Genomic DNA, 16,506 nt, shown 5'->3' on the forward strand with positions numbered 1-16,506 from the left:
TATCTATATATTCACAGACCATGGGCTTAATTTCTCTTTTGAAACTAATTGATCATACCTGGATTCACACTTGAAATTTGAAGAATCTGCTGAATTTTATCCAAGAGCAACATTTCTTTTCCTGTGGGAAAGGGAGCATAAATTAGATTACTAATTTTATATCACTGAGTTTTTTTGTGGGATAGAGTAATTGTTTATCTCTTACTCTCTAGATGAGCACTGCCCAGAGTAGCATGCATTGCTTCAGTGAAGTAATTCAACCTGCTTACTCTTTTCTGGCTGATAAGAAGCAAATGGCCTGTAGTTTTTGCTGTGTTGCCTTCAGTTAAGTCTCCTTTTCATTTTATGATGGCACGTAAAGACTTTGAGTATCTCTCTTGGACCTACATCCATTGTTCCAATGAAAACATTTACCTCATAAAATGAACACACTTGAAAGAGTAGGATTTTTTTTTAATCCTAGGATAAACATTGTCCTTACAGATACCTTGTTTGCAATTGTGTTGCAAATGAACAAATTTCCCACAATAAAAGCATTAGGCACTTTGAGACCAGAGACCTAATGCACCTTGTTCACAACATCTCTGCATATGAACATGCCTCCTGCAAGTGGACATCTAGGCATTTAGACATCGGTGATCTTTAGTTATAATATGTCCTAGGATATTAGCATGATATATTTTAGAACCAATATTAGTTGTATCCTCTCCAATCTTCCTTAAGTGGTGCCTGGGACTTTAATTATCTAATAACTTGTTGTTCATAAGATAATTACAATTTCAAACATGCTGTTCATTAAAAAAAAAAAAAAAAACTTTCTTATGTAGGGCGTGGTGGCACATGCCTTTAATCCCAGCACTTGCAGAGGCAGGTGGATTTCTGAGTTCGAGGCCAGCCTGGTCTACAGAGTAAGTTCCAAAACAGCCAGGGCTACACAGAGAAAACCTGACTCGAAAAAACAAAACAAAACAAAACAAACAAACAAAAAACCTTTCTTGCATCTGGTTCTCATATGATTTTGTTCACCATTGAGATCATTACTATTTTGAAATCAGGGAAGGATTCTCCAAAGTTTGTATAATACTTGTAAATGAGATAGAACTTTTTCTAGCACTTGAAATTTTACCCTAAGTTCTTAAGCTGAAAAGCAATATTGCTCTTTCTTTTTTAACAAGATGAAATTGAATTTGCCTTTTGATGCCAGAGCTCTGCCTTTCACCTAGAAACTTCTCTCTGAGTATCTTCAATCCACTTGCTCTGGTTCATGGTTCAATATTTCCAGATTCACCTGTTTTTATGTTAACCATTGAAAATGTAAACTGTCCTCTAGTACTGCTGTTGCCAACCCTTTATAGACTATCTTTGTTTTCATTACCAGTAATTAATAATTTATTTCAATTAAGTCTTTTTAATTTTTTTTTGTTTGGTTTGGTTTGGTTCTTTGATTTTTTTTTTGGTTGTTTTTGTTGTTGTTGTTGTTGTTGTTTTGTGTTTTTGTTTGTTTGTTTGTTTGGTTGGTTCTTTTTTTTTTTTTTTGGTTTTTCGAGACAGGGTTTCTCTGTATAGCCCTCGCTGTCTTGGAACTCACTTTGTAGACCAGGCTGGCCTCGAACTCAGAAATCTGCCTGCCTCTGCCACTTGAGTGCTGTGATTAAAGGAGTGTGCCACCATCGCATCCCTTATAAAACCATGGCTTATTTGTAAATACCTTAGATGTAGACTTTTTATACAGTGCCATCCTATTCCATAATAATTTTGTTCCAAATCATCAGCAGGCATATCATATACAACTACTATCAAAGCTGATGGTGATCATGGAGCCATAGGATAACCATCCTCTAACTCTGTTAGCATGATTGGTGTGAGTTTACATATATTTTATTATCAAACAGTCTGTTTCATCACATTTTACCTTCCTTTTCAGTATTTCTCTGAGCCACCAACCTCCAGCATAGTTCCTTTACCTTTTTTCTCCTGTGGGAAACTCCCGTAAGCTACCTCACATAGAGCCTGAGCATGTGTGAGGTCTCTTTTCTTGGCCTCCTCACTTCCAAAACCTTAAATAATATCTTCCCACCCATAAGTAATTATGCCATCCATTCAGAAAAGAGGGAATACAGTGACCCAATTTGTTTTCAGATCTCACCCTACTTTGCTTCTCATATCCCTCTATATACACCTGCAGTTTTTCAAACTGCTCAGCAATTATTCCAACCCATGTTTGGAAACAGAATATATGAGGAGGAAAAGAGATAAACAGAAAAATCCCCCCTCTCAGAGAAAACATAAGTGCTTTCTGCCATTTTGTAAAAAATATATTCTTATCTTTCCTTTATAAATTTATATTTATTTTTATTAGATATTTTCTTTATTTACATTTTAAATGTTATTCCCTTCCCTCGTTCGCCCTCTGAAAATCCCCTGTCCCATTCCCCATCCCCCTGCTCACCAACCCACCCACTTCCACTTCTCTGTCTTGGCATTCACCTACATTGGGGTATTGAGTCTTCACAGGACCAAGGTGTTCTCCTTCCATTGATGTCTGACAAGGCCATCCTCAGCTACATATGTAGCTGGAGTCATGGGTCCCTCCATGTGGACTATTTTGTTGGTAGTTTAGTACCTTTGAGCTCTGGGGGTACTGGTTGGCTGATATTGTTCTTCCTATGGGGCTGCAAGCCCCTTCAGCTCTTTGGGTCCTTTCTCTAGCTTCTCCATTGAGGACCCTGTGCTCAGTCCAATAGTTGGTAGAGATCATCCACCTCTGTATTTCCAAGGCACTGGCAGAGTCTCTCAGGAGACAGCTATATTGTGCTCCTGTCAGCAATCACTTGTTGGCATCCACAGTAGTGTATGCTGACAGGAGCATGGAAAAGTTCCAGGAAAGATCTTTTTGCTAAATGTTTTTCATTGATTTTATACAGTATAATGGGAATGAGAGTCATGAGATTTCTAAGTCATGTATGATTCTTGATCATTTTAATTTATTAATTATTATGAGGTGTCACATCATTCTTTACAAAGTAATGTTTTTTTTTCTATAGGAAAGAAATAAAAAACACTTCAGTTCTTCATTCATCTCTCATATCAATTTGGTAATATTTTATGGCAATTTCCATACTTTGGAGATGGTTGATATCTATCATTTTTATGGCTGTTTATTAAATCCTTATGTTAAAACAAAATTCACTTAGTTTCAAGAGCTTTGTCAGTTGCAATTATATTTTTCAAAGTGACTGCCTAAAGCAGGTTGCTCTACAGTTCCCAGTAGAAGAAATACACTATGGGTAAAAACAGAATTGTTTTAAATCCAGTCTGATAGCAACTTGACAGCTGTTTATCAAAACAATGATAGTCTACATTGAAAATCCTGTAAGTATGGAATCTCTTCCAGGTATAACCTATCCTGGTTTCTGATTTTCATATAATGTAGGCTGTGGGTGCTGTATCTTTACTTTTGAGACCTTAAAATCTAGTTTTGGCATATCTAATAACAGCAGAAATGCCTAGGTGTTTTATGTGGATTTAGGTCTTCATTGGCCTTAGGAGCTCTCTTCAGTGTCTTCAGTTTTTCCATGTTATTCAACATTTGTTCTAATTTCTTTTTGACTCCAACTGTGAATTTTTGTTTGTTTTTAGTTCAGTGTGGCAGATTAAAAATTAAACAAACAAAGAAAGTAACAGTCAAACAAAACACCCAACTTTTGTTTTAATGGTCGCTTTTTCAATTATAAAATCCTTATGAGTTGGCCTTATGTCAGAAGCCATCTACAACAGCCATAGTAAGCAAGTCTCTCTTCTTGATGTTGCCCTCCATTTTTCATGACTGTGATGGGTGTGCTCTAAGATATAGTATTCCTTGAGACTTCATCCCAGGATTTCTACTTGCTGCCAATATTATACCTTTCCTGCCTTGATTACATAACCTGATGATTCCTGGGCATCAGGCTTCCCTATTGGTAAAATTTCCTGCAGAGTCAGTTTGAAGATGTACTTTGATGCAGCAATGCTGTATACACAAATTCTATTCCATAATTCCAGTTAATAATTTTACAGAACTCCCACAATGATACAAGTAACTTTCAAGCCTCAAAGAAGAAAAAAACAAAAACAAAAAACAAAAAACTCCACATAGAGGTCTGTCAACCTCACCCTTTCTCATGCTAATTGAAAAAAGAAAAAAAAAAGTCAGGCATGGAACAAATTAAGGCCAAATGAGGCCACCATCTTGTCACTAAAGGTCCTAGGCGATGAATGGGCAATTTATTGTAGGCACAGAGATAGACAATGAATCATGGACAAGTTTATCTATACAAGGCTTCAAACTAATGACACAAGGTAGGTGATTTGTGTCTTGACAAAAGCATGCTAACTTATGACATAAAAGTATTGTTTTAATCTTATAATGAACCTATGGGGATAGAAAAAAAAGTTAATTTTTAGTTAGGTAGTAGTATTAGTGGAAAGATATATAAACAATTCGGCTGTAACTCTTTAAGCCTTATAGTCATATGACATGAACTATTACTTTAAAATACTATGAGATCACATAGTATCAAAACAATTTTAAAACTATGTGATCAGTTATCATAATTATATACAAAAATAAAAATCAACAACAGATTTTTATGTAGCCTTATCTGCATCATCCACACATAGTATTCAAGACATGATGTGTGCCTTCCGTTCTTTCTTATTTTCTATATTTCTTTGTTTCTTTTTATTCTTTCCCTTATTTTATTTATTTATTTATTTATTTATTTATTTATTACTTCTTTTTCTATTTTATTGGCTTTTGAACTGTTAATGAAATCTGAGCATGTATCCTGTGCAGTTATGTTCCCCTAGTCAAAGGGAAAATTGCCAAGTTTCTTTTCCACTGTTGCTATGAATAGAAGGTAATGGTTAGAAGGAAGAAACTTAAGGTCCCTGAATAGCAAGTGAAAGTTAAGTTACCAGAAGTCTTAAGCTTTGAACCTATTCACCATTGTCATAATGCTTCTTTGCCTGTCTCAGTTTACTCTGCTATCTCAAACATTGTCTTTCACTGCCCTACACAGTGAAATATCTTTTACAGTGGGTGGACAGGATCTTGGAAGGTTCACTACTGTCCATTTCAAGAAAAGTCAATTGGTTCTGGAGGACTAAAAATACTTATTGAGAAACATGAGAGAGGATGTGTACTGAATGTAAATATGTCAAGCTTTGCATCAATTATTTAATCATAAAAATCAGTGTTGGGTTTTCTAATTAAGTGCACAAACATGAGAGATGACACATCTATCCATCTACAATCCAATCAATATTCTCTAGGTTTTCTTCTCAAAATTTTTGGTGATGTTATTTCAGAGATCCTTCTGATATTGTTACCATGCCTGCCCTCAGTCTGTGGCATATTGTGCAACTCAATTCCATAGAGGCCTGAAAAGGAACAGTGTGGTTTTAGTTTTCTGAGCTTACTGCACTGGTCCTAATATTTCATGAGTTTCACCATAGCTTCTTTTCTTCATCAGGTATTTATGGTTGTTGAAAGATGATAAATGAAAATCTTCATGTGTGGTGTCACTATTTACCTGAAAGAAACATATACCACATGTGTTGTGAGGGAATTACTGACCTTCATAATGAAAAGCCCAGTAATTTCCCTATGGAGTTATATCAACTATGGTTTCCATGAACTCTTTTTTCAGTCTTTAAAACATCCTTTAATCTCTCTAGTATATAGTATTTAACATTTTTGCGAAAATGTCCCTAGTGTTCCAGCTGTCACATTTCTATAGGTGTGAACCTAGGAGACAATTTCTCTACATTGTCCTCTATATATTCCATCCTGACTGCATTAGCTTTTGAAGAACTCAACCTAAACATCAATTAAAGCTGTTCAAATATATCAAAGCCTATTTTCCTCTTACAGTACACATTCCACCACGGGGCATAGCAAAAACTAGTAAAGTTACAAGCAAGAATCAAATTACTTTAATATTTGAGATTCTGTAAACGACTTATAACCAGCATTGAAACCTGGACACCAAATGCCTCTTCTATAACAAAAATACTCAGTGATTGTTATTGTCTGCCAATCCTTGTTATTTATTGGATGTGTGGCTGGAGATAGTCAAGAGTTCCTGGTTTCTCCTATGAGTCTGTCAATCCAGACTGATATCCTGGTACTGCCTCAGATCATGTAGAATGCATTGTCATATTAATGTTTCTTCAATTCTGTGGTATTGACATTGTCCCATGTGTTCCCATGTCTTATAGTAAGAAAGGTTTTGGGAATCTCACTTTAATTTAAAGTTGTCCCAATTTTCAACATTTTAGATATAGACTATTTCCTAAATATATGTACTTTGCCTTTCCACCCATGATATTGAAAATCATGCTTGATGTGAATATTCTATCATATTTACCATGTGTTCTTATTCCTTTGCATTTGAATAGTTTTGACAGTTGGTTCTAAATTTCTATTTCAAAGGAGGCCTCCTTAGCAAATTTATCTCTTGTTCCTTTCTTCAAAATATGTGAAACTGCAAATTGATATCTTCCTAAAAAGCCCATCAATTTTTTCCACTCTGAGAGTAATACTACTCATAGCACAATCCTAGTCTATTTTCTTTTATCCTTTTCATTTTTAAATTAATCCATAAGTCCTATAGGAAATCTCTTGGTGGGAATGCAAACAAGCCTCCTTTTCATGTTTTATCATGTACAATAAAGGCATGTGACTGAATACAGTGGGTTTTTTCTAATTTTCTGTGTTATGATATATTGTAAATATTGCAATAGATAGTGATCCATGTATTTAAGTGCATCCCCATACTTACTGAAACGGTCAACATTCACCAGTAATGCATTGTACATAATGCCATGTGAGGAAAAATGTCCACACTCAGAACATACTTCTACAAGGATGCCCTAGTCTGAGATAACTCACCCTTCCTTGCATGATTCATAAATCATCACAGAAGGCATGCAACTGACACTACTGAAAAAGGGCTCTTCATTTCATACCACATGGGAAAATGAATAGATATTGAGTTTGGTCTGCACAGAATCCTTTTCTTCAGATTGATCATCCTAGCATTGCCTCTTGTTAAAGTAGGTAATGATACCTCTGCCAATAGTTCCCAGTAAACAAAAGAAAATGTAGTCATTTCACAAGGGCACCCATGAGAGACCAATAATTCCAAGCAATTCAACCTTGATGCACGCAAGTGTTTATTTGGTATTGTTCACATGATTATGGGTTTGGGGTTACTTACTTGAGCCTGCATGCCTAAAAATAAGATAGCTATATTGCTGAATATTTATCTGCACCATGTATATTAACAGAAACAATTTCATCTCACAAATCTCTCATAAACTTGAAAGTGAATCATATTTGTTAAAGTGGTTTCGACTTATTAATCTAAAGGCAACACTAGCTTGTTAAAACAGCATTGTAAGAAACTCCATCAGAAGAAGCTGCATCAATTCTGCATCCATTCATATATATCTAGAGTAAGTTGATAGTCTCTTCAGAGATAGATCTAAATAAGCAATATACATGAATTTGAGGTGCTTTTTTTTTAAAATGGCATACATACATCATATTAAACAACATATTTCTCTAAAATATTGTCATGGAGATGTAACATAACTTGATATTTATGAAGCTCCACAATCATTGTTCTCTATATACTTTGTACTCACTCTACCTCCCAGTCAGTCTTGTTTTCACATTAATATCAAACACATAAAACTATTTACTCATATCTATACAAACACTCAAATACACAAAGTGAAAATTATATCTGTAGTTCTGCATTGTATCAGTTAAAATATTAATTTTCTATTGCATTAACTTTATGCCATGCAATTAAAATTCTATTATTTATAGCTGAATTAAATATCACCATGCATGCATACCATATTCACAAATACACTTTTCTAGTGATCTGTTCACATACATCAAATAATTTGCCATGCATAGCCACTTTTAATTGAGGAATATCAATCTTTCACAGCTAACATAGTGGAATGAAGTGGTTTTTATTTCCATCAATATTTTTTGTGTTATCTGTGTCAGAAGCATTAAACAATATGATTTCCATGTAATGAAAAGTAATGGATCAGGGAAATTATCTACAAATTATTTCCAGTGGTTATTGCACAAAAGATTGACATAGAATTGGAGTATTTAAAATTCCCAGTAGAAGAACATTCTCCTGATATTTTTTTTACAGGTTAAGCATTGCTATAAGTAGGAACAATAAAATAAAACTTACTTTATTCTACTCACTAAAAGGGATTAGAAAAGATTAATAATTTAAATCAATTAGTGTCAATCTCCTTTTTTTTAATTTATAATTTATTTTTATTGGATATTTTATGTATTTACATTTCAAATGTTATCCCCTTTTCTAGTTTCTGATCTGGAAATGCACTATCACATTCCCTCTCCTCCTTCTTCTATGAGGGCACTCCAACTCCCAACCTACAACTCCCACCTCCCTCCAGGACATTTCCCTACACTGGGGAATAGAGCCTTCACAGGAACAAGGGCCTCTCCTCCTATTAATGCCAGAAAATGTCATCCTCTGTTACATATGCAGCTGGAGCCATGGGTTCTTCCATGTGTACTCATTGTTTGGTTATTTAATCCATGGGAGCATTGGGGTATCTGGTAGGCTGGCAGTGTTGTTATTCCTATGGGATTGCAAACACTTTCAGCTCCTTTAGTCCTTTTTCTAACTTCTCCATTGGTTTTTCTGTGCTCTGTCCAATGGTTGGCTGTGAGCATCCACCTCTGTATTTGTCAGGCTCTTGTAGAGCCTCTCAGAATATAACAGGCTCCTGTCAGCAAGCATTTCTTGGAATCCACAATAGAGTCTGGGTTTGATATCTGTATATGGGATGAATCCCCAAGTGGGGCCCTCTCTAGATGACCATTCTTTCAGTCACTGCTCCACAATTTGTCCCCATATTTCTTTTAGACAGAAGCCATTCTGGTGTGTGTGACATCATCCCAAACCCTGAGGCCTTGCTTAACCTCTGGGTATGGTCTCTACAGGTTCTCCCTCCCCTTTGTTGGGCATTTCAACTAATCTCATCCCTGTTAGATCCTGGGAGCCTCTTGCTTTCCTGGAATCTGGGACTTGCTGGTAGATAACCCAGTTCTCAAAACTCTGCTGATACACAACTCTGTTCAAATTCCTGACCCTTTGTATATCATTCCAGTATTCTCCTTATCTGATCTGCATCCCCTTTTCCCGATATCCCTACTATTTTGCTCCCAAGTCCAAGCTACTCTCTACTTCCCATGAGTATTTTGTTCCCCCTTCTAAGAAGGACTGAAACATTCTAACTTTGGTTCACTTTCTTCTTGAGCTTCATATGGTTTGTGAATTGTATCTAGTGTATTTGGTGTCTGGGCTAATATCTACTTATCAGGGAGTGCATACCATGTTTGTGCTTTCGTGATAGAGTTACCTCACTCAGGATGATGTTTTCTAGTTCCATCAATTAGACTAAGAATTTCATGAAGTCATTGTTTTTAACAGCTGAGTCATAATTCATTGCGTAAATATAACTGTTTTCTGAATCCATTCAGATGTTAAAGGGCTTCTGGGTTCTTTCCAGCTTCTATCTGTTAAAATAGGGCTGCTATGAACATAGTGGAACATGTGTCCTTGTTATATGTTGGAGCATCTTTTGGATATATACCAAGGAGGGGTATATCTGGATTCTCTGGTAATAGTATGTCCAATCTTCTGAGGAACCACCAGAATGATTTCCAGAGTGGTTGTAACAGCTTGCGATCCCTTTAACAATGGGGGAGTGTTCCTCTTTCTCCACATCCTCGCCAGCATTTGCTGTTACTTGAGTTTTTGATCTTAGCCCTTCTGTCAGGTGTGAAGTAGAATCTCAGGGTTATTTTGTCTTGCATTTCCCCGATGATGTTGAACACTTATTTAGGTGTTTCTTGGCCATTCAAGTTTTCTCAGTCGGGAATTCTCTCTTTTGCTCTCTTCCCCAGTTTGAATAGAGATATTTGGTTCTCTGGAGTCTAACTTCCTGATTTCATTTTATATATTTACTATAACCCTCTGTAGGAGGAAGGATTGGTAAAGATCTTTCCAATCTGTTGGTTGCCATTTTGTCCTATTGACAATCTCCTTTATCTTACAGAAGCTTTGCAATTTCATGAGGTCTCATTTGTCTATTGTTGATCTTAGAGCATAAGCCATTGGTGTTCTGTTCAGGAAAATTTCCCCTGTGTCCATGTGATCAAGAAACTTCTCTACTTTCTCTTCTACAAGTTTCAGTAAATCTGGTTTTATGAGGAAGTCCTTCATCCACTTGGACTTGAGTTTCGTACAAGGAGATAAGAATAGATCAATATGCATTCTTTTACATGCTGACTGACATTTGACATTTGACTATTCATTGAAAATGTTGTCTTTCTTCCATGGGATTGATTTAGCTCCTTTGTCACATATCAAGTGATCATAGGTGTGTGGGCTCATTTCTGTGTCTTCAATTCTATTCTATTGATCTACATTCCTGTCTCTGTACCAATACTATGCAGTTTTTATCACTATTGCTCATAATATAGCTTGAGGACAGGGATGGTGATACCCCCAGAAGTTCTTTATTGTTGAGAAGAGTTTTCTCTATTCTGGGTATTTGGTTATCCCAGAATGTATTTGCAAATTGCTCTTTCTAACTCTATGAAGAAGTGAGATGGGGATTTTGATGCGGGGGGGGGGGGGGACTTGCATTGAATCTATAGCTTGCTTTCAGGAAGATGACTATTTTTACTATATTAATCCTGCTGATTCATGAGCATGCAAGATTTTTCCTTCATCTGAAATCTTCCTTGAATTCTTTCTTCAGGGACTTGAAGTTCATGTCAGACCAATAGTTCACTTGTTTGGTTAGAGTCACACCAAGATATTTTATATTATTTGTGACTACTGTGAAGGGTTTCACTTCCCTATTTTCTTTCTCAGTCTGTTTAACCTTTTAGTAAAGGAAGGCTACTGATTTGTTTGGGTTAATTTTATATTCAGAATCTTTGTTGAAGCTGTTTATCTGGTTTAGGAATTCTGTGGTGGAATTTTTGATGTCACTGAAGTATACTATCATATCATCTGTAAATAATGATAGTTTGAGTTCCTCCTTTCCCTTTTGTATCCCTTTGCCGTACTTTTGTTGTCAAATTGTTCTGGCTAGTACTTCAAGTACTATATTGAGTAGATAGCAAGAGTGGACAGCCTTGTATAGTCGCCGGTTTTAGTGGAATTGCTTCCAGTTTCTCTTCATTTAGTTTGGTGCTGGCTACTGGCCTGTTGTATATTGTTTTTATTATGTTTAGGTCTGGACGTTGAATTCCTGATATTTCCAAGACTTTTACCATGAGGAGTTGTTGAATTTTGTCAAATACTTTCTATCATTCTAATGAGATTATCATGTAGCTTTTTGTTTGAGGTTTTTTTGTTTTTTTGTTTGTTTGTTTTTGTTTTGTTTTGTTTTGTTGTGGTAGATTACATTAATGGATTTTCATTAATTGAAACATTCCTGCATTCCTGGGAAAAGCCTACAAAAGAAAGCCCACACACACATTGTAGCTGAACAATGATAACTTGGTCAAGGAAGAAATAAAAAAAAAAAAACAATGACTCTTTAGAATTCGATGAAAATCAAGGCATAATATACCCAAATTTATGGGACACAGTGAAAACCATTCTAAGAGGAAAAGTCATAACTCTGATTACCTCCAAAATGAAAGTGGAAAGAGCATACACTAACATCTTCACAGCACAGCTGAGAACTCTCAAATAAAAAAGAAGCAAATGCTCTCAAATGGTGTCAATGGCAGAATATAATGAAACTCAAGGCTGAAATTAACCATCTAAACAGCCCCATATTCCCAGTGAAACAGAAGTAATCATTAAAAGTCTCCCAACCAAAAAAAATCCCAAACCAGATGAGTTTATTGCAGAATTCTATCAGACCTTCGAAGAAGACCTAATACCAATACTCTTCAAATTATTCCACAAAATAGCGATGGAAGGAACACTGCAAATTTGTTCTATAAAGTCACACTTATTCTTATACCTAAACCATACCAAGACACAATAAAGAAGGAGAACTTCAAATCAATTTCCTGTACGAATATCAATGCAACATTACACAATAAAATTCTTGCAATCCTATTTCAAGAACACATCAAGATGATCATTTACCATGATCAATTAGTATCAATTTCTTAAGTACCTCAGAAGGTAAAGGAATCACATGGCTGTAATGCAATGTGCATTGTTCATTGAATTACTCTATCCTCACCTCTAAAAATTGGTAAGAATCTCAGTTTTCCATATTTCTTTTTCATTTCAAATGCAAGGTATTTCCATAGGCTGGCATACTCCTTTATATATTTTGACTCTAGTCAAATTTTTATATTTCCTTTGTCAAGGGCCACTGACTTATCCATTTGGGTTACGATGTAACCATTTTCCAAATGAGGATCTTGGCATTTCAGCTGTGGCTCCTCCTCTAATTTAAAAACTCAGTTACTGTTATGATCTATGTTTGAATAATTTGCAAAGCCTTGGTTTGTTTTTTACTAAATATATCAATATTTTCTCATGGAACATCCTACATTTCATCACAAATTTCTTTTTTTTTTTCTTTTCTTTTTTTAAAGATGGGGGAGATTTATTACAGAGTAAGTGTGACACTCCCAAAAGGTGGGAGTGGACAACAGTCAACACCATGGCACAGGGCACATTCTCAAGGAGCAGGGATGGACAATGGTGAATGAAAGCCATTGTAGCTTTCATTTTATACAGGCTTTATGTCGTGTCTAAAGTCTCAGGAAGAGGCAATTTTCCTGAAGTGGATTTTCCTGCCAAGGTAATTTACAGGTGTGTTTAGCTTGGCTTTTACTTGAGGGGGACAATGCTGTGCTTTTCTTCTTTATCAGAAAGCCTCCACTCAATAGCAATCCTGTAGGCTTAAGGTTCCTAGAAACAGGTTTAGTTACCAATTAATGATGTGGCAGCGAGGTCATGATACTATATCTCCTCTCTGGGGCAGAGATAGAAGGCAGGTCCTATTCTTCTGACCAATAATCACTTCCTAGAGTTGAGACCTTTGGTTTTTAAAGCTTATGCTGGAGAAGTCCAGCCCTAATGTCCTATAATCCTGCTATGATCTAAATAGCTTCTTCATGCCACAATGTATCTGTTATCCAGATCCTTCCAATAATGACCTCATGCAGAGCTGCGGTGTACTAAATCTTATAGCCAGTAGGTTAGCCGTGTACAGTCAACACTCTTCCCATCTCTGCAAGACCCTCCCACCTCAGCCTCTTATAGCTGCACCTGCTTTTCACCTGTCTCGATCTGCATCAAGTGCTGTGGCCACCTGTGGCCAGAATCACTACTGTTCTTGGTTGTGAAGATTTTTTAAATCCTAATCTGAGATGCCTACCCACCTTGATCATTCAGTTCCCTGATAAAAGATACACACAAACTTTCTAATTACAATAAGCCTTAATCAGCACTAGAGCTGAGCAGGTATCTAACCTCTAGGCTATTAAAATCTATTTCCTACCACTAAGCCTGAGTTGTTACCGTTTCATCTGAGCTGCACTTTATTCCAATTGGCCAGCCCTGGGGCCATGTTTCCTGGACTCATAGCACATAGCCTCTTCCTCCTCACCTTCTCCTTTCTCTTGTGGTTCTCCTCAAAGTTTTAGAATTCCAAGCCTAGAATCCTAAACCCTGCCTATGTCTCTCCTGTCCAACTATTAGCAGTTAGCATTTTTATGTACCAATCAGAAATAACTTGGGGACGAATTCCCATAACATCATTTGGGTCTCTGGGTCAACCAGGTCTCGGGTAGGGCCCCATAATTAGTGTTACAATACACAGCAATAGGAAAAAAAACTGCAACAGTTCTCCACTCCTGTAATTCTGTCATTACAATGGCCTCTGTAAATAGATCCAGACACTGTGTAATTGATGTGACTGGCTTACACACACGCACATGCACACACACACACACACACACACAGACACACACACACACACACACAGACACACACACACACACACACACACACACACACACACACACACCTTGGCACAATTCCCTGAGGATCCATCCAGGTTGTTATGTGCATCTGTGGTCTGTTATGATTCATTCCTAAATCATCTTCTCAGCCATAGTTTATTGACCTCATTGAAGAAGCCAGTTGAGGTGTTTGGATGCATCATTAACAGAGCTGCCATACACATGCATGTACAAGTTTTCTGCAAATACAAACTTTTCATTTCTTTGGGAGAAAGACCCCCAAAATATCCTGTCATACAGAAATTGCACTTTCTTGTTTTTAACAAACGTGCCAGACATGTCATTTCACATCCCCACTAGCAGTAAGTGAGAAGCAGATTTTTCTCAGAGGTCCTCAGCAGTTGGTCTTACTATGTCTTAATTTCAGGTCCTCTGGGGGGTGAGCAGTGAACTCTCCTGGTGGCTTTAATATGCAGCCCCCAAGGCCTAAGCCACATCTTTCTGGGTACAGGTCTTCACCTTTGTTTCTTCTGCAGGGAAACACCTCCTCACTCACTTACCAGACAGCCACTTTGCATATGATTGTCTCATATTTTGTGGTCTCGATCTGCTCTCTTGATTATCCATTATTATTTTTGTTGAAGTCTTGGGATGTCACATCTTGTACAAATAGAACAACATGATTGCATCTTTTCCAATCTTCTTGTCTTGATGGAGTTATTGTAGTGATGGGCATGGCTGTCACCAGTCTGTAGAGCTGTTTTATGTTTCGTTATGGAAAGAAAGTCTCACCATGTAAAAGAGGTTGACATTAAACACACTGTCTTCCTGCCTGTCTCTCAGGGCTGGGATAATAGATGGGGCTCATCATAGCCAGTCTTCTTATCTTTTATTTCGTTTTCTTCCTTCATTTCTTTCTTTCTTTCTTTCTTTCTTTCTTTCTTTCTTTCTTTCTTTCTTTCTTTCTATATTTTCCAAGTTTTTAATTAGGTATTTTCTTCATTTACATTTCAAATGCTATCCCGAAAGTCCTCTATACCCTCCTCCAACCCTACTCCGGCTACCCACCAACTCCCATTTCTTGGCCCTGACATCCCCCTGTATGGGGGCATATAGAGTTTGCAAAACCAAGGGGCCTCACTTCCCAATAAAGGCCAACTAGGCCTTTGTCTGCTAAATATGCAGCTAGAGATATGAGCTCTGGGGGTACTGGTAGTTTCACCTATAGGGTTGAAGACCCCTTCAGCTCCTTGGATACTTTCTCTAGCTCCTCCATTAGGGACCCTGTGTTCCATATAATAGCTAACTGTGAGCATCCACTTCTGTGTTTGCCAGGCACTGGCATAGCCTCACGAGAGACAGCTACATCAAGGTGCTTTCAGCAATATCTTGCTGGTAGGTATACAATAGTGTCTGCATTAGGTGGCTGATTATGGGATGGACCCCCAGGTGGGGCAGTCTCTGGATGGTCCATCCTTTTGTCTCAGCTCCAAACTTTGCCTCTGTAACTCCTTCCATAGATATTTTGTTCCCAATTCTAAGAAGGGGCATAGTATCTACACTTTGATATTCCTTCTTCATGATTTTCATGTGTTTTGCAAATTGTATATCTTGGGCATTCTAAGTTCCTGGGCTAATATCCACTTCTCAGTGAGTGCATATCATGTGAGTTCCTTTGTGATTGTGTTACCTCACTCAGGATGATGCCCTCCAGGTTCATCATTTTGCCTAGGAATTTCATAAATTCATTCTTTTTAATAACTGAGTAGTACTCCATTGTGTAAATGTACCATATTTTCTGTATCCATTCCTCTGCTGAGGGACATCTGGGTCCTTTCCAGTTTCTGGCTATTATACATAAGGCTGCTATGAACATAGTGGAGCATGTGTTCTTATTACCAGTTGGAACATCTGGATATATGCCCAGGAGAGGTATTGCTGAATCCTCTGGTAGTACTATGTCCAATTTTCTGAGGAACCGCCAGACTGATTTCCAGAGTTGTTGTACAAGCCTGCAATCCCACCAACAATGGAGGAGTGTTCCTCTTTCTCCACATCCACGCCAGCATCTGCTGTCACTTGAATTTTTGATCTTATCTATTCTGACTGGTGTGAGGTGGAATCTCAGGGTTGTTTTGATTTGCATTTCCCTGATGATTAAGGATGTTGAACATTTTTTCAAGTGCTTCTCTGGCATTTGATATTCCTCAGTTGAGAATTCTTTGTTTAGCTCTGTGTAACGTTTTTTAATGGGGTTATTTGATTTTCTGGAGTCCATCTTCTTGAGTACTTTATATATATTGGATACTAGTCCCCTAACTGATTTAGGATTGGTAAAGATCCTTTCCCAATCTTTTGGTTGCCTTTTCCTCTTATTGACAGTGTCTTTTGCCTTACAGAAGCTTTGCAATTTTATGAGGTCCCGTTTGTCAATTCTCGAT

At 37.1% G+C, this 16,506-nt stretch overlaps 1 protein-coding gene across 2 annotated transcripts in view; it reads right to left on the reverse strand.

The window, feature by feature from the left end:
• Skint5 (selection and upkeep of intraepithelial T cells 5) overlaps positions 1-16,506 on the reverse strand; it is a 521,613-nt gene that overhangs the window by 152,443 nt on the left and 352,664 nt on the right. For both annotated transcript variants that reach the window (NM_001167878.1, NM_001167876.1), the window contains exon 35: positions 59-121. In NM_001167878.1, coding sequence (NP_001161350.1) covers positions 59-121 — 63 coding nt within the window. The remainder of the gene's footprint in view (positions 1-58; positions 122-16,506) is intronic.

Source organism: Mus musculus, chromosome 4 (genome assembly GCF_000001635.26).
Source record: "Mus musculus strain C57BL/6J chromosome 4, GRCm38.p6 C57BL/6J".
NCBI lineage: Eukaryota > Metazoa > Chordata > Mammalia > Rodentia > Muridae > Mus > Mus musculus.